Here is an 18,814-nt window from a genome sequence, read left to right on the forward strand (position 1 = left end):
TATGCTTCTGATACAAGCCTTGCCTTAATTTGGGTGACCTTGTCCGGCCCTGAAGCTCACCCATCCAGCTTTCTGGTTGTTTGGGGGGTGGGATTCGCCACTGCTTCCCCTTTAGCACACCCCTTCCCTTTCAAATTGCATTTCAACATTTGTACCGTGTGTGATTTTATCGCTTGACGTCAGTAGCAGGAGTTTTGCTTTCTGCCAGGGCACCAAGAATGCAAAGACACGGCCACCATCTGGTGGCTACTGAAGGCAACGCAATGTTTGGCGAGTTTGACAGGGTTGCCAGACACAATGCTGTGTGAGAGTTTGCCAGATCAAACTTTCAGGAATAAGAATCACTTTGGAGTCACACTGGGTCTGAAATGAGGGATATTTATATCTTGTCTCTGGTACCTGATGTTTCCTCTCAAAATACAGTCGTACCTTGGCTGACAAACGCCTTAGCAGTCAAACGTTTTGGCTCCCAAACACCGCAAACCCAGAAGCGAGTGTTCCGATTTGCGAACGTTCTCCTGCAGCCAATCAGAAGCTACGCCTTGGAAGTCAAACGTTTTGGAAGTTGAGGGGACTTCCGGAACGGATTCTGTTTGGCTTCCAAGGTACGACTCTACGCATGTGATGCTGTCTCCACTTTCAAAGCCCCTTTCTACAAAGCCTTTGGGCAAAACCCCTTAGATCTTCTCCCCTACTGGAACAAGTCCTAAACACATCTTCTTCTTCTTGTCCTCCTTGCCTCCTTTCCTCTCCCTCTAGCAGAGCAGTCACCAGCCATTTCAAGATTTGAGATACGACTCATTTTCCAAAAAACCAAACCCACCCACACAAACCTCCCCCAAAAACCGTGCTGACCCACAGAAACCCACCCAGGTAACATCCCCCCCCCACCATTTAAACCCACCCAGAGAAACCTTCCTATGCCCCTCACAAAAAAACTAAGCACCTCTGACTCTAATTTCAGGCCCACCTTTGTGTACTTTTGCATTCTAAGCAAAATTCAAAAATTGCATTTAAGTGTCTTGTGCATGTGGAAGAGATTTACATTGGCACCGAATCACCTGAAAGACATGTAAGCACTATGTCTAGATGCAGCTTTCAACTACCCTTCCCATGTGATAGTTTACCATGTAACTTAAAATTTTTTTGCTTTTGGAAGCAGTTCAGTGATTGGCCGGACTACAGCTTCATGCAATGGGGATAGTGGGAGAGAGTTGGGGATGGATGGATGCCGGCTGTAAGAAAAAGCCTGAGCTGTTGAGAGTCCTGTATATTTTTTAAAAACCTTGACCATTGTTTATTCATGCCACCAGCTGTCCACAAGTGTAACTAATTGAGGTAAAAACATTTTATTCTAGAATGCGCTCTATTGAACCATTAAGGGGTCTCTGGTTAAAAAAACCCTGAACATTGCACAGAAAAATAAGTATCCCTTTGCAGTCAGGACCACTTCTGAATGCCACTGCAGGAAGGCTGGTAACATGGCAGGAACAAAGGTAGCACCAAACATGGGAAGCCTGTCTTCTCATTCACACACCTGAGGGCTCCATCCCATGTTACATTTGGCAGATATTGCACTCTTTGTGAACACAAACGCAAACGAGCAACGCATGCCACTAGCTTCTAGACAAGATCATAACTGGCAGACTTTTTGACTTGGATCCAGTGGCATGCATGGCCCAGCTGCATTTATGATGGTGCTCCTTTCGTTTATATATATTTCTTGCTGTCCATGCAGTCAGACATTGGTTATTCCTAAAAACAAGAGAAGGTAACCTTTGGGGGCAAGAAGGAAGGAAAACCGAAAGAAGCAATGGAGGTATTTAGCAACCAACTAGTAAGGTTCATTCACCAACAGATCTAGGACTCTGAGACACACACACCCCCCATCAGATTTTTCAAGATGCTCCCCAACTTTTTAGCGCATTGATAAATGCACAACAGTCCTTTATCCTTCACCCCAATTTTGCTGACCAGGAGAAGCAAACTCTGGATCCAAATATGGCAAACTGCTTTCCAGCTTAGCCCACCTAGAGAAGGTACAAAACAGAAGTAGGCAGCCCTCTGCCCATCCACTCTCCACAGGCTGAGTTTCTGCGAAAGAGGCTGGCTGGCTCCAGATTCAAAAGGTGAGACTTAAGCAAACTAATCACGGAGAGGCAGAAGACAGAAGAGTTTGCTCCCATATGCCGGTGCGTTTGCCTCTATCCTCACTACTCACCACACGGAGGAACTAAGGAACAGGGCAAAACCTGGTTCAGGAGTCTGCTTGTCCATCTCTCTCAGTCCAGAGGAAGCGTAGGGTTCTCCAAGAAGACGGCCAGCTTGCCCGCTACCATATCCAGGTCGTTGGTGTTGGCATACTTCAGCAGGTTGGTGCCTTTGATGAAGTAATGCTTCAGGAAGTGCTGGCTCACACATTTGTGCAACTTGCGCACCATCCGCAGGAAGCCTTTGCGGAAGCAGGACCAGTCCTTGGAGCGAGGGTACTTCTCGCACGTCCAGAAAAGCACCATCTGCAGAAGACACAAATGAGGCCCAATAGATGGAATTCAACAACACAGGAAGTACGGGGGGTGGGGTGGGGATACAGTCTACATGGGATGGCTCCCAACCTTGAAGTCAATACAGTGGTACTTTGGTTCTCAAACGCCTTGGTACTCAAACAACTTGGAACCCAAACACTGCAAACCCGGAAGTAAGTGTTCCGGTTTGCGAATGCTTTTGAGTGCCACACTTCCGTTTTGAGTGTTATGCTGAGGTCTGTCTGTTTTTGCTATTTATTTTGCGTTTTTGATTTTGCAGCTCTTTTTGTTTTGCTTTTGTGAGTGTGTGGAACCCAGTTCAGCTAGTGATTGACTGATTGTGTGACTGCAGTACATTGTTTATTGCTTTCATTTTATGGATCAGTGGTCTTGTTAGATAGTAAAATTCATGTTAAATTGATGTTTTAGGGGTTGTTTTTAAAAGCCTGGAATGGATTAATCCATTTTGCATTACTTTCTGTGGGAAAGCGCATCTTGGTTTTGGAACGCTTTGGTTTTGGAACGGACTTCCGGAATGGATTAAGTTTGAGAAGCAAGGTGCCACTGTAGTTTAGAAATGCTACAGCTTTCTCAGTGAAGCTCACTGTTGCTCTGGCGTGAAAAGTAAGTTGCCAGCTGCATCTTCTTCTGCCTGCCGCATTTGTTGCTGAAGTTGGAACCCCTGATACCCAGGAGAATTTGGGGTTTCCAGTATACTGGGGGGGGGGGCAACAACAGCTGGGGGGTTGGCTTGGGCCTGGTTGCCAGAAAAACAAAGGGCAAGACCAGGCTTCCTCAAGCTCAGCCCTCCAGATGTTTTTGGCCTACACCTCCCATGATCCCTAGCTAGCAGGACCAGTGGTCAGGGATGATGGGAATTGTAGTCTCAAAACATCTGGAGGGCCGAGGATGAGGAAGCCTGGGCAAGACCATCTCCCACCCCCCAAATATCACAAACACAAAATCTGGGCCAAAAATGATTTCCTTGCAACTCACTAGCACGTCTCTGGCAAGTGCTAGTGTCTGGCCTACATAGTATATCTTCATGTTTATATGGAGTTGTTTCCATAACTGAAAGCCTAGAAACATACCAGAACGTTTAGAAACACCACAGCTGGTGTCTCCATCACACAAGCCTATTGTGTAATGTTTGGCCCTGTGTGGGTCTGCAGAAAGTGTCCCATCCAGAAGAGAGAACATGGGGGCTTGCTAGCACAAGTGAATTAGACGGCCTTCTTAATAATGGCATCCGGTCCGAGTAATGACCCGGATCAAGGGTGGAAAACCCTTTTTCTGCATAGCTGCCAACTTACAGATTTGAAAATAAGGGACCAGCAGGCTCGAAAATAAGGGATCAGCAGCCAAAATAAGGGATTTTAGTCAACCAGCATCCAAACGAAGCCTCAGGCGGTGGTTCCCACAGGGGATGCAGCAAGGAAAACCACCGTCACCTCTCCGCTGGGAAGCGCTGAGCAAAGGCGAGTCCCCAGGCAACACGGCCGATTTGATTGGCACAAGGCACGCAAGCTCCACCCCCCAGTCATTCTCAGACTCCTTATTGGGTGAGCAACGCAGCCAAGCAACACAGTTGGAGCCTTCCTCCTCCCTGGCCGGCAGGGAGGGAGAGAGAGGAGCTGCTTCTTTTGAAACCCGGGAAATTTAAGGGACATCATCAATAAGGGACAGCAGCGGGACACAGCGCTGGGATAAGGGACTTTCCCACCAAATAAGGGACAGTTGACAGCTATGTTTTTCTGTCAAGTGTCAGATTCCGTTGGGACTACTCTGTCAGAGGTCAATGGTGGATGGAGCCAGAGCAGAAAATGGCAGACTCTACCCATTTCCTCTCTCTTTCCAACACAACCTTTTCCTCACCTCCTTCCCCACCCAGTAGGATCCTGTGGTGTGGAGAAGAGAGAGTCAGCTGCCTTCCGCCCTTAGCAAACCACAGGCAATGAAGAAGCGTTAAGGAGCCAGTCCTCCAAAACATCTCCTCTTGTTTTGGGGTACAGATCTCTCCCCCCTTCCCAATGCCTCACTGGCTGCGCACACACCTGCAGGTGGAAGGCTGTGAGGACTGGCTTGTTTCCTGCACACCAGACATCTTCCTTCATCTGCCTCATAACCCGGAAGCACATCATGCGGCAACCACCGTCCTCATCGAGTCCCTGCATCAGGATGTGCTCAGCTCTCGCGAAGCTCAGGTACCAGTGGTAGTTGGAAGAGGCCAAGAGGTCAAAGCCAAAAGACTGCAGAAAAGAAGCAGAGCAAGTTGGGGAAGGAAAAGACGGGGGAGAGAAGGCAGAGGGTGCCCCCCCCCACAGCTGAGAGATTGGTTGAGCAGCTCCATAGGAGCAGCCTTTGCATTGTTTCAATCCATCAATTATCCGAAGGGTCCAGGGTGCTTACTAATACTCTGAAACAGATTGACAGGCACAGAATTATGCGAATAAAACATATTAAAATATGCTAAATTAAAAGCAACGTTTACATGCTTATCCCATTGCCTTCAAAGGGATACCTACCTACGGGACCGCCTCTCCCGGTATGCCCCACAGAGGACCTTAAGGCCCACAAATGACAACACTTTGGAGGTCCCAAGTCGCAAGGTGGTTAGACTGGTCTCAGCTAGGGCCAGGGCCTTTTCAGTACTGGCCCCGAGGTGGTGGAACGCTCTGTCCCAAGAGACCAGGGCCCTGTGGGACTTGACATCTTTCCGCAGGGCCTGCAAGACGGAGCTGTTCCGCCTGGCCTTTGGTTTGGACTCAGTCTGACCCTTATGTTTCCCTCCCCTTATGGTTTTGATTTATGGGCTACTTTTAAAATGAGGCTGCATTTTAAATTGCATTTTAACCTGTATTTTAAATTGGTATTTTCCTCCCTATTATGTTTTTATTGTAATTTTACTGGTGTTAGCCGCCCGGAGCCCGGCTCTGGCCGGGGAGGGCAGGGTATAAATAAATTATTATTATTATTATTATTATTATTATTATTATTATTATGAACAACAACAACAGGATATCTAGAAGCTGCGTTGAGGCTTGGGCTTTGGGGACTCTCCAGCGAGAGGAACTGGATGCATATCCGGAGAAGAGAACATAAACTGCCCTTCACGTGCCACCATAGTTTTTAACTGGTCCAGATTAAGAAAACATTAGGCATATTTTAGCAGTCGAAAGGGAAAATATGGGAGAAGACACTGTCTAGAGCAGGGTTTCCCAAACTTGGGCCTCCAGCTGTTTTTGGACTACAATTCCCATCATCCCTGACCACTGGTCCTGCCAGCTAGGGATGATGGGAGTGGGAGTCCAAAAAACAGCTGAAGACACAAGTTTGGGAAACCCTGATCTAGTGTATAGGGTCTTAAAAGCAATTGGTCAAGAGGGATCTGGAAGTTACAGTCTTCCCCCAACCTAGTAGCATTAAATAGAAATGGTGCCCTCTTCATACTTTTGTGGGTTGTGTACATTGGCCACCTCTCCCTGGTAAGCAGAGGATTTGAAAATGACTCCTGTTTGTCTTCCCTTGCTTACAGGGATGTGCTGCAAGTCTCCACTGCCAGTTGGCACCAGACTCCTGTCTCCAGGCATGGCACACAGAAAGAGAACAGAGAAAAGTCCATCCCCCCATCTTAACACGAGAGCTTGTGGGCATCCAATGAAGTGGGAAGTTCAAAGGTTCGGGACAGATAAGAGAAAACACTTCTTCACACAGCGCATAAACTATGGAACTCACTCCATAGTAGCGATGGCCACCAAGCCATACCCTCCAACATTTCCCCGATGAAAATAGGGACGTCCCATTCCAGAACGATGATTTTACTGTTTATACCCCACACATCTTGTTGTGTTGCCCCAGCCACTCTGGGCAGCTTCCAACATATATAAAAACATAAGAAAACATTATTTTTTATTTTTATTTTAAAAAAAACCCTTCCCTATACAGGATTACCTTCAGACACCCTGCCGGCTGGATAACTCCATACCCTCCAATATTTCTCCGATGAAAATAGGGACATCCTAAGGAAAAGCGGGACATTCCGGGATCAAATCAGAAACCAGGACGGCTTCTCTAAATCCAGGATGGCCCTGGAAAATAGGGACCCTCGGAGCATCTGCCAACCTAGATATATTTCACGAAGGAGGGGGCTATCGAAGGCTACTGGCCATAGTGACTACGCTCCGTCTCCACGGCTGGGGCAGTATTACTTCTGAACCCCGGAGCAGAATATTAGTTTTAACTGTTCAAATCATTATGGCCTAAATCTTTGGTTCTCATTTATTTTATTTTATTGTGGGCCACACTTTCAGAATAAAAATTTGCCCGTGCCACACCGACTATTTTAGTGATAAGAAATACATCCTCTCCTGTCACAGCCGTGTGGCGCACCGCACTCTGGGAACACCCTTGGCCTATATCCTGCTCTCTTACCCCTCCACATGCCCCTCTTTGCAAGATCGGTTTGGGGCTAAAACCACAGTCGCATCCTGGCCTGGTACCTTGACGCATTGCACTTTTTCCTGGCTAGGCCAGCGCTTGAAACATCGGGGCCACTTGATTTTCCGAGGCCAACAAGTTGGGATCTCAATCGTTGGAACCAGCTCAACCTCCACCTGGACGTCGGATGTCTCCACAGCAACATGGACCACCGGGCTGAAGCCTTCCAAAATGCTGACTCGCTCTGGGGGAAAGGGCATCCAAAGGGGATTTGTCAGCAGAAACCGGACTGCAGCTGATTCCTCACCTGGCACAATTCTGCAGCTGGCATTTCCTCTTCCTATGCCCAATATTAGCTGGATTCTGACATTCATTAATTTATTGCGTTTAGGCGCCCCCCCCCCAAAATCCCTTATGACAGTATGCTTCTGCCAGTCTGTATCTATAGTCATTTCACTTTTAATTTGTATACCGCCTTTTTATATTTACTTGCACAAGGGGGTTTACAGCAACAAAATAAACAATCAAGAACACGCCCCTTACAATAATCTGGTCCAATACAGAAAGGCATAACAAAATATAACTTTTAAACAGAATGGCTTATATAAAATAAATTAATATTCAACAATCTATTAGAATATAATAGTACGCAATAAAATTAACTCTGAAAACATCAGCAAATAATTAAACAGAAATTCACTCTTAATTACAATAAATATGATCTAAACTATGATCATTAGAAATCACTGCAAGTCACAATGCAGATGATGATGGTGGTGATGATGATGATTTGTGGTATGGTCTGTCATGAGGGCCAGGACCACTCTGCTGGTGTGTGTGTGTGTGTGTGTGTGTGTGTGTGTGTAGACCCGGCAGAAATATCTGTTCGAGGTTTGGAGAGGCCATGAGTGCCTGTGGTTGATTGTGGGAAAGGGCTACCCTGAGCCACTTCCTCTCGCACCTGCCCCAGTGAACTCACCTGTGAGATTGTGAGATGCGATCGCTTTCTCCACAAGTTCTCGGAAGACAGCCAGGATCTTGGCAGGCACAAGGTCGCCCTCGATGTTCACATCTGCCTCGTGCCACTGCTGAAGGCTCTTGGAGAACTGCTCCACTTCCAACCACTGCTGCAGCTCCTCTGGGTCCCTGACAGGGGACAGGAGCTTGGCTCCATGCGTCGTGTAGTAGCGCCAATGCCGTACTTGGCCTTCTTTGTACCCAGACAGGCCAAGCAAGGGGACGGTGATGAGGAACTGGCCGGGTGTTAAGACCTAGACAGATTCAGAAAGGTTAGAACAGGAAATGGCTAGGATGGCCAGGAAACTAGAACAGACATTGGGCTTGTCCACACTTCCATGGGTCGGATCTGAATTCGAGGCTCCCTGATTCACGGCTGAAGGCAACCCTACGCATGCTTACTCAGAAGTATATATGTTAAGTACTGGAGCCTTGGTTACTTCACTACATCTGCTAACAGTGAGGAAATGATCTATCTCTCTATATAATAATGTAAGAATGCCATCAAGCAATCCTCACTGGAAGATTGGCAGTGCCGTATCACTATCCTGGATTTGCATGAAGTCAGGTTGGGATAGGGAAGCAAAAGTGAAGGCAGGTTGCACAACAGCAATGGCCCCGGCAGAGGAGTGAGGAGCAGGCAAGACTGAGAGGGGAAAAGAGGCAGTTGAAAACAACAGAAGAGTTTTAATTAAAGCAGGGATTGAGTGAACTGAGAGGGAAATTGTTAAGTTGTGGGTGAACATATCAGACGACACAGCGATTCTTCAGACAGCTCTTGCTTATTCACAGGCCAGAACAGAACTGAGCTGAAGGGTTCAGCCAGCCTGCTTATATAGAGCTCCACTACAACGCAACAGTAACCACTTTCTGTAACTATCCAATCACTGAAAGTCACTTTCAATCCCTTATTTGCATATGTGGATCTGAGTGAAAACTATCTACAGTATCCCCCTTCTGGCCCAGGGTGAGAACTTCAGTACATAACAGAAATGGTGGTTTGAAACAACAGCAGGTGTTTGAGTAAAGTACTATGGAATATTTGAGGGCTTAACATCCCTGGGGAAGTTTGAGCACAGTGAAAAGGGAGGGACACTGAAAAGCAAGCAAAGTGGCCATTTCAAACAACAGCAGAGGTCTGAATAAAACAAGGATGGGATTCCTCAGAAAGGAATTACAAGGCATAAGTACAGATGGAATTTATTGTTCATGTGCCATTGCAAAGAAGTCCCACGTGGCTTTAGTGGGGATGACAAATTCCGTGGTACGTAAAGCCCAGGGACTAGAATACGTCAAGCAAAATGTGAAGCCCCCTTCTTCAGGTGAGACTTCTCAGGCAGCAGGTGAATTAAAAGCATGACTTTGTGCTTTCATACATTTTGGGAGGGCTTGGCTAGGGAAGAGGTGAGTTAGGGTAGTTGGTGGAGTGAGAGTGGTGGTGATCAAGGGAGGAAGCAGACATGAGGGGACCTGGAGGGAACCTATGCAAGGTGTTTGTACCTGGATAGACGGGTGGAAGGGGCTCTTCCCCTGAAGCAGAGCTGACCACTTGGCCAGTAAGGCTGGCTGATCCTGAGAGGCAGCAAGGAAAGAAGTAGACAGAACAGAGGCAGTAAAAGGCGGTTAGTTGGCTAACTAAAAACGCAGCTGGTGTTAATGTGTTACCGGAAAATCCGAGGGCTCCCTTGGACAAATGAAGACACCGACCAGGGCAATACAGAGCAAAACAGCAGCCAGTAGGCTTGGTCTTTATTGAAGAAAGACTGTCGCGACAGGGCTCCCACCGTCCACGAGGTGAAGCAAGATGGAAGCCCGGAACAATGGGAGACCCCAACTTTTATTAACCACTAATCCCCTTGACTACACCCCCAGAATTACATCATATATACATCATGATTTTATTAAAGAACAGGAGGAGTCGAGGAGGAGCTACCCAGGTAACCCGAGTATCCTGACACCCGGCAGGGACCACCTCTCCCCCTCCCCATATGAGTCATTTCCATAAACAAAGGAATGAGCGAAGTCTTCCTGCCCCCTGAGGGGAATCCGGTCAGGGTCCTTTGTCGGAGTCTGTATTGAATACACTACCGTATGCAGTTTATTGTGTTCCTGATAGCATTTCGTCTGAGCCCTTCCCGATGGTTATCAAGGTTGCCCCGCCATCCGGAGAAGGGCCGTTGTGTACGTGACTGCGCGGTTCAAGGCTTATGGCCGATCAATCCCAGCTCACCCCCCTTTGATAGTCCTTGTAGTATGCAGTGAAATAAAAGTGGTCCGGTGAAAATCCATGGTACGGCTGATTTTTGGTGAATTTGTAAGGAATATAGTCACTGAAGTTCAAAGTACTTTCCTCTTTCGGAAACAACTTGCAACATTTTGATTAGATCAGTCACGGTCCATTGAACTCGGAAACAATGAATTGGGAGCTGTCAAAAGGTGAGGGAACAGACGCTCGCAGCCTGCAGTACCAGCGTGGCCGCCACAAGGGGCGCTGTTCGATAATGCTGATTGGTTGAGGCGGCCGCTGTTTAGCCTAGAGTTCGGTCGTCCGGTCTACTCTCAATAAAGATAGAGCGGCGCGGAGCGCTAAATAGAGTGTTGTCAATGCAGCGCTTCCTTATTTACGGAAGGCTTTTAAGAGATGGCCCTCTAAAGAGACATCTCTAGGGTCAGGGAGGGGAGATGCGTGTGTGTGTGTGAATGTGGTGCTTATGCGATACAAGTGTTAATGGAAGGGGGGGGGTGGTTTCCGGCGACAAATGCAAATCACTAGGTAGGGTGAAATCCAAAGAGATGCCAGCTTTGCAGCCTGGAGATGGAACTTCTTCAAAACACTCTTAAGCACACCTTGTCCAATCCTTCGGGAAACAAGGAAAACACGACAATGAGCTACTTTCTTCCCTTGTGTGGTCATTGCTTGCTCTGTCAGTTCAGTCTCTTTCTACCTTATCTGCCTGCAAGAGAGGTGAGTGGGGGACCCAGGGCAGAGAGAGCGAGAGAGCAGGAACCGCAGTCATCTCCGCAGGCTTTGCAATGCTGAAAAACAGCTTGTGGTGGCAGCCTCACAACTTTCTCCAGTCTACTAAAATGCAGTGTCCCTTTGCTGCAAGTGCCATTTCTGAAAACGGGTATCAACCTCCAAGAACTGAAGTGAGGAAAAAGTGAGGGAGAAGGGAGAAATCGTGCCACCATTTGTTGGCTCCCCCCTCACCTTGCCACAAGGTCTGGAGACTTGTTGGGATATTTCGTTTCCTCTCCCCCTGCCCCACAGCTTGCCACCTAGACCTGATGGGTTTCCCAATTTCCATCAGTCATCTCAAGGGCGACCCTGCCAGCGACCTCTAAGGCTGCTGGTTAATGTTAAACTAGCCTAGCCCCAAGCCAGGAATGTAGAAAGGGCACTTCAAAGGAGAACTATGGTCCCTGGGATTTTCGGCTACCCATATTGATCCCTGGGGCTGGGAATGATGATCATCGGTACTCACATGTTGCTAGTGTTTCAGTAGTCTGAACCAGCCTGCCTGATGTCTAAATAAGCCCTCTGTTCAGAACCCCCACCATTCCGAGTCTGCAGGTTCAGCCCCTTCTCACGGATGCATGTAAATTAAAGTGTTACCTGATATCACCATTTGCTGCACCCTCCCTCTAAGCATTCACCTGGAGTTAACTTAGCTGTAAGATTACTAAGGGACGCGGGTGGCGCTGTAGGTTAAACCACAGAGCCTAGGACTTGCCGATCAGAAGGTCGGCGGTTCGAATCCCCGCTACAGGGTGAGCTCCAGTTGCTCGGTCCCAGCTCCTGCCAACCTAGCAGTTCAAAAGCACAAAGTGCAAGTAGATAAATAGGTACCACTCCGGTGGGAAGGTAAACGGCATTTCCATGCGCTGCTCTGATTCGCCAGAAGCGGCTTAGTCATGCTGGCCACATGACCCGGAAGCTGTACGCCGGCTCCCTTGGCCTATAGAGTGAGATGAGCGCCGCAGCCCCAGAGTTGGCCACGACTGGACCTAATGGTCAGGGGTCCCTTTACCTTTACCTAAGGTTACTAATGGTAAGAACTATGTACACCGCTTTGAGCTCTTTGGGAGGAAAGTGGGATTCAAATACATTAAATTTTAAAAGATACGAAGGCAAGTTTCTCTCAAAAAGAGTTTAGCTCTTCAGCTGTAGCTATTTAGTCAGTTGACAAGAACCGTTGCTGATTTGCAGAAATGAAACATTTGCTCCCTGCGGCCTGCCTTCCAACCATTAAATATGAAACTGTGCCTTTCTCCGGATGCTTGGAAGAGTTATTTAAAAACTTCCTTTACAAAGGGTTGATGTTTTAGGGGTTTTACTTACTAAATAGAATGAGAACCTTTATCAAATCATGGAATTGCCAAGGTAGAAGGAATGTTGAAGACCACCCTCTCCACATCTCCCTACCTTGCACAAAAGCTTGCCATGCCCCACAACATCTCTTAGAAGAAAATGACCAGCCTATAATCGCATCATTGCTACGCAGTGGCAGAAACTGACAAAACACTGATGTTTTTGTGCAGTCCACAGGATCTGGACATGGGAGATGGGGGAGGTCATATTTTATTACAGCCTCTGAAATAGGGAGACCTGGAAGGGTCTGGGCAGCAAATAACCAACATGCAAGGAGGCTACCAGACAGCATCTGTTGTGAGCAGCAGACTCCTGACCATATCTGCTCCTGCTGACCTTATCTGCTCCGTCTTACTGAATTCACACACCCAGCTAAGAAGGACTGCAGCCTCAGACCTCAGTTACCATCACCTGTAGTCTATCTCCTTCACTCTTTTCAGAAGCTCATACTTTCTCTGGTACACAGTAGAACATCTCTATGGCCAAAGGCATCCGTGTATCACCAGTGGTACCATCCATTCTCTTCAATCAATTTCCACTGGCATTATGGTACACCCAGGGCAGATCTACGCTCACGGGTTATAACATTAAGGAAGGGTTAAGGAATGATTTTCCTAACGTAGATAGATGGGCATGTTACGTTTTGCTTGTAACGTTAATAATGCGTCATTGAAAGGTGACACCAGAGGGCGCTGCAGAGCAACCAGGAACTGGCAGCAGGGAAACTGAATTTGACAGGGAAAACAAGGTAAGGAACGTTTGAAATTTACCAGTCTGCCCTGTGACGTTTTAGAACGATCTATGTAATGTCGTTCTAATAAGGTTAAAAAGGTCTGCGGAGATCCAACTCCAGTTTTAATAATTGCAAGGAAGTATGCCTCTGATTGTAACTGAAGGCTGAATACGAGTGGTAATAGAAGCCCATTCAGGGGTATTGAGGATATGAACCGGAAACAATGAAATCATCCTGAGTTCCAGCCTCTTCCTGCATCTTTTGGTTGTGCATCAGTCCTGGCTTCTGGTTTGCTCCTCAAATCCTGCCTTCTGGTTTGCCCTTTGGTTCTGAATTACGCCTTCATTCCACGACTCCTGGTTGCCCACAAACTGCTTCCCACACAACCCAGACCTTCCACTGTCCTTTAAAGGTCGCAGAACTGTAGTTCAGAGCAAGAAGCCGGAGGCACCAGGTGTAGCTTTAATCCTGCAGTCTATAATGGACAGACGGTGCTCCCATGAGGAGGAGGGTCCAGAATCGCTCGTGGACTCAGTGCACACATAATAATAATAATAATAATAATAATAATAATAATAATATATTTATACCCCACCCATTTGACTGGGTTTCCCCAACCACTCTGGGTGGCTTCCAACAAAATATGAAAAAAAACACATTAAAGCAACAGTCATTAAAAACTTCCCTAAACAGTGCTGCCTTCAGATGTCTTCTAAAAGTCAGATAGTTGTTTATTTCCTTGGCATCTGATGGGAGGGCGTTCCACAGGGCGGGCGCCACAACTGAGAAGGCCTGGTTAAAGCCAAAGACCCCATGCACGCTTACCTTCATGTTTTCGTTATGAATCCCAGAGTTAGAAATTGCCTGGAAACGAGAATCCTTGTTGCTAATTTCGTTGGTAAGCCGTTGTATGATTTTTTGCACTTCATCCACGGTTTTGGCCACTGCTCGGTGCCTCAGGTCCACCTGCAGACAAAACCCAACATTCCTACTATATTGTTTCGGACCCCAGACTATATAGAATCAGAGAATTGTAGACCCGGAAGGGGGTGGTGGAGGAAGGGGGTGGGGAGGGCAGTCTGCTTCGGGTGCCAGCCCGGGGGGGGGGTGTTGACGTCGCTGCGGTCAGGCGCCTCCCCCTTGGGGTGATCGCTCGGGCGGGCGCCACTCCATTGGGACGCCCCCAGGTACCAAAGCCCCTTCCTCCACGACTGCCGGAAGAGACCCCCAAGGGACATCTAGTCCACAGCTTAACCAAACAAAGCTACTGAACCACAGACCTTCTGGAAGGCATATTATTCAGGTGAACCTTGCTGTGTGCGCATGTACACATGTATGTGAGTCTGCATGCAAATGGCATGGGAATTCCAGTTCGGAGGGCGCTGTCCAGTTCAGTAGTTCTGCTAGTGGAAGGATTCTGTTTTCAGAACGGAACTTCCCTCCCCTCCCCAAATCTTTTGGGTTGGGGAAATATCTAAAGGGTTGTCCCCCTTTAGGTATTATTTACACGGCAGAGCTTCCTATGCTTAATTCTGAGTTGTTGTTTAGTCGTGTCCGACTCTTTGTGACCCCCTGGACCAGAGCACGCCAGGCACTCCTATCTTCAATTATGAGTACTTACACCCAAATTTACTGGATCTTACATTTACTTGGCTGGATCTTTGAATTAGTTTGTGTTCTTCATTGTATTGTGAAGCATCTAAAGCTATCACTTGAATTGCTTGGCCTTTTGTAAAAACGAAACAAAAAATTGATCCCCCCCTTTTCCCCTCAAGGTTTATACACTTAGGTTACGCTTCATGCACCTGACAAAGCAGACTTTTGCCCATGAAAGTGTCAGCTGCAATGAAATTATTATTATTATTATTATTATTATTATTATTTTGAATTTATATACCACCCGTCATCTGTAGATCTCACGGCAGTTCACATCATAAAATTTACAATTTTTAGGCATTAAGATGCTTCAGAACTCATCTTTATTGCCCTATATGTCAAATTTCTGGCATCTATGAACTGTATGAGAATCCGTGCTTTTCAGACCTGTTTTTAATATACTCTAGTTGCCTGCTGCCCTCCAATTCAGGGTGGAGATTTTTGTAAAAAACCCAACAAGAACAGTGTTCCTTCCTTCTCAAGAGGTGTCTTCTCACTGGGGCGAAGTTTTGTTTGTTGATAATCCCTTATTACATTGTGTTGACTATACTTAATTATATCATGGGCAGGGTCAAAGTCAATTAGATTTCTTGTGCGACTATATAAAAAACAAGAAGAACGAGGTGTGCATCAAGAAATCAGAAGGTGGGGGAAAACACAAACGAAAACACGAGGAAGAATGAAGCTGCTTCTCATATACAGATTCAAATACGTGTGGATGTAGAGTGTCTAATTTGATGGGGCAAAGTGGATTAACAGCTACATAATGCCCAAACATGGGCAAGCCCAAAGCGTCCTTCTGTTAATGCCCAGTTTGAGTAGCTACTGAGAAAATCAGGGCCAAATTAGACACGACAGCACAATATTTCCCACGTGTTTTGAAAAAGTAAGTGCAGCTGTGGACAGAAGGTGTCTTGGATCTGCAGTGCTTCTGGAAGGGGCTTTTCACTCTGCCTTTTTCCGCGTTAAGATCCTGCCTCTGCAGACGAGTTAATGAAGAAAGGCTTCCTACAGTTAAGAGAATTTGAAGGACCCCCCCCGCCCCCCGCCAAATTACTCTAGCCATTCGTATCTCTCCATAGAGAGCACCTGCCCTGTTGGGCTCCAGCTGACAGACTAAAAACTACCACGGATCCTCTTGCATTTGTTCATAATGGTTTACTGTGGATCCAAGATTGGGTGCTTCAGAGCAGGAGACATTCCCGGGTTAGATTTTGTTGATCCTTCCCAAAATTTCATTCAGTTGGTACTTTACCTGGAGAGTTCTACCCAGTGCTCATTTTTCCTATTAAAAAATGTTTAGGGGTCCTCTCCTTTTCCTACTCATATTGAAATACTGCCCCTCAGTGAGGCCAAACCTAGATTCATAAAATGTTGAGGGGTGTGTGTACCCCTGCGCAAACCCCCCCCCGCTGAAAAAAACACACTGGTTCTACCTCATAAACATGAAAACAGAATTCCCACCTCTCCCAACAGAAGAGCCACCGTGTCCCTTACCTTATTCTGAAGGTATTGTTCTACAGCTTCTTCTGCGAGGGGTTTCATGGCAAGGACTTGTCTTCAGCAGATCTCCAAGGAAATTCCTTTGTGCCTGCCGGGTTTTCTTGACACTGACGCGGGGCAACAATCCCGGGGTTTCACATGCGCTTTTTCTATTTCATTAGGAACCTTGTTTTTCCTGCATATGGAGAAGGAAAGCAAATCTTCTTTTTGTCCCGCATTACAGCACCCATGCGCAGCTTAGCACTTAAGGACATTCCCAGTCCGACCCCCTCCAAAAAGAAAACGGGCTCGATTGTTTCCATTTTTAAAAATGCAAACAATCTTAACATGTGCAGACTTAAGAGTTTCAGAAAAGGCTAATCTTTTATGAAAAAGCAGCGCACTTTCTCAGCCATTGCTGACTGCCACAAGACACTTCCTTGCTCAGTCAAGCTCTCTTGCCCATATCGTTTGCAAAATAAATCATCTTCCACCTCCCCCCCCCCTCTGCAACGGAGCCCTTGGTTTTGTACGCTTTGGCGTTGCAGTGCAAGGCCTCTGCTCCTTATCTCTCCTTTCTGCCTCCTGCGAGTATTGACTGTAAACGCCACACCACTTGGGCCTTGCCTGCCAGCCGCTCGCCTTTCTTGACTGTAAACACAGACTAAGCCGCTGCCTCTCGTTAGCTGCCAGCGGCCCAAACGAACAGAAGCGCACCCACCACAAATTGCTCAGGAAGGGAAAACAATTGATCGGGCTCTTTATCAATCGAAGCGGTTGTTTGTTTTTGCAAAAGCTTGCGTCAGAGGCGTGTGGTGCACAAGGCCAGAGATTCACTCCGAACAGCTGGGCTTGGCTTGGCAGCTTGCAGTCTCTTCACTGGATACTCTTGCAGGGCCACAAGGGATTGGGAAGACAGAAACATCTGCAAATAAAAAAGGATTAGCACACATGGGGCTCCTGCAGCTTCCATGCCTCAACCACCCAAGACATTTGGACGGGAGTTGGCCGTTCTGAAGGTGTCCCTAGCTCACTTCTGATGTTTTGGTCACGAGACAGATTGATGCGGGTTGCATGACTAGAGGAATATTGATATGCAGAGAATCCCCCTTAGGGCTGAAAGTCAGATGCCTATCTTTCCAGCCTCTAAGACTAAGTCCTTCTGCCTCACCTGTGCTCTTTTCCTCCCACTGCTGAAAGCCACACACCCAAACCTTGGCCTGTCCGGACAAGATACATTTCTAGAGATACCCTGCCAACCAGTGTCAACAATATTGAGCTAGATGCGTCAATGATCTGACTTGGTATAGGGGTGCTTCCTATGGAAAAAGTGACGCGAATGGCACTGTGGTCCAAACCATTGAGCCTCTTGGGCTTGCCGATCAGAAGGTCGGCGGTTCGAATCCCTGCGACAGGGTGAGCTCCCGTTGCTCTGTCCCAGCTCCTGCCAACCTAGCAGTTCAAAAGCAGCCCAGTACGAGTAGATAAATAGGTACCACTGCGGTGGAAAGGTAAACGGCGTTTCTGTGTGCTCTGGTTTCCGTCATAGTGTCCCGTTGTGCCAGAAGCGGTTTAGTCCTGCTGGCCACATGACCTGGAAAGCTGTCTGTGGACAAACGCCGGCTCCCTTGGCCTGAAAGCGAGATGAGCGCCGCAACCCCAGAGTCGCCTTTGACTGGACTTAACCTTCCAGAGGTCCTTTACCTTTACCTTTGGAAAAGACAGTATACCTGGCAAAAATGTGCAACAAAGGGGGGAAATGTATGGACTGTTATGGAATACCACGAAAGCCCAGGGCATACTACCATTTCCTGCAACTTTGAAAATATAACATTTGGATTACTTTCAAGGTACCTTTGATGCCAGAGATCTAGGAACAGGATCACCATGATTTGCTAAACTGTAAAGTGTCAATAGCACCTGTGTATAGAGGGGGAACTTGCATTGGGTTCATAGCATGGGGCGGGGGGGGGGGGGTTAATTCTTTCATGCTGTTTTCCTTATTAAAATGCCTTCCTCAAGCTGTTGCCCCCCCCCCCCAAGCTGGACAAGACATACAGCTATTGTTGCCATTAACACTTCAAACAAAACAAAACCCCAGTAGATTCTGTTCACTGATGTTGCGTCTACTTTGGCTTTAAGACATGAGAAAACGTAAGGAAGGGATTTCTGTAAGTCAAGCTCTTTAGCCTGGTGGTATTTTGCCCTCTCTCCAGCGTAGATATAGCATTCTCACAACTTTTCAGGGTAGGCTGGAGGCAGAATAGATGTAAAAAACCACCCTGTTTTTATTTATTTTTATTTCCCCCCCAGAAAGTGAGATGTGTTCCCGACAACAGAACCATATTGGAACACTTATCGCCCCCATTCTCACCCCCACTGTACTACTTAGCTTCTTTAAATTGTTAGGGGACTGAATTTTAAAGCCTTACAGGCTATTTTAATAACTTGAATTTGGGGGCTCTGCCCACCCCTTACCAAAGACATAGTTCTGTAACCGAAGGTTCTCTTCTTCAATTTTACTACACTGTGCAGTCTTCCATCACGGAGTTGTACTTCATTCTATAAATAGCAAAGGAGCATGTTTGACCT

General features: G+C 47.1%; 1 protein-coding gene across 5 annotated transcripts; it reads right to left on the minus strand.

Moving 5' to 3' along the window:
* Positions 1-1,271: 1,271 nt before the first annotated feature.
* On the minus strand, positions 1,272-17,531 carry MAB21L3 (mab-21 like 3). 5 transcript variants are annotated; one of them, XM_080988021.1, is made up of 9 exons: positions 17,394-17,531; positions 16,850-17,147; positions 16,238-16,418; positions 13,910-14,050; positions 9,480-9,551; positions 7,942-8,233; positions 7,025-7,206; positions 4,580-4,774; positions 1,272-2,516 (listed from the first exon to the last, which is right to left on the minus strand). In XM_080988021.1, the coding sequence occupies exons 3-9, from the start codon at positions 16,283-16,285 to the stop codon at positions 2,283-2,285; spliced, it is 1,164 nt and encodes a 387-aa protein (XP_080844147.1). In that variant the 5' UTR covers positions 16,286-16,418; positions 16,850-17,147; positions 17,394-17,531; the 3' UTR covers positions 1,272-2,282. The 5 variants fall into 5 exon arrangements, with proteins under 5 accessions (XP_080844147.1, XP_080844145.1, XP_080844144.1 ...); XM_080988019.1 differs by lacking the exons at positions 9,480-9,551; positions 17,394-17,531 and having other exon boundaries at positions 16,944-17,207; XM_080988018.1 differs by lacking the exons at positions 9,480-9,551; positions 17,394-17,531 and having other exon boundaries at positions 16,850-17,207.
* Between the last annotated feature and the right edge of the window lie 1,283 nt (positions 17,532-18,814).

Source organism: Podarcis pityusensis (genome assembly GCF_964106645.2).
Source record: "Podarcis pityusensis genome assembly, chromosome: 17".
Classification (NCBI taxonomy): domain Eukaryota; kingdom Metazoa; phylum Chordata; class Lepidosauria; order Squamata; family Lacertidae; genus Podarcis; species Podarcis pityusensis.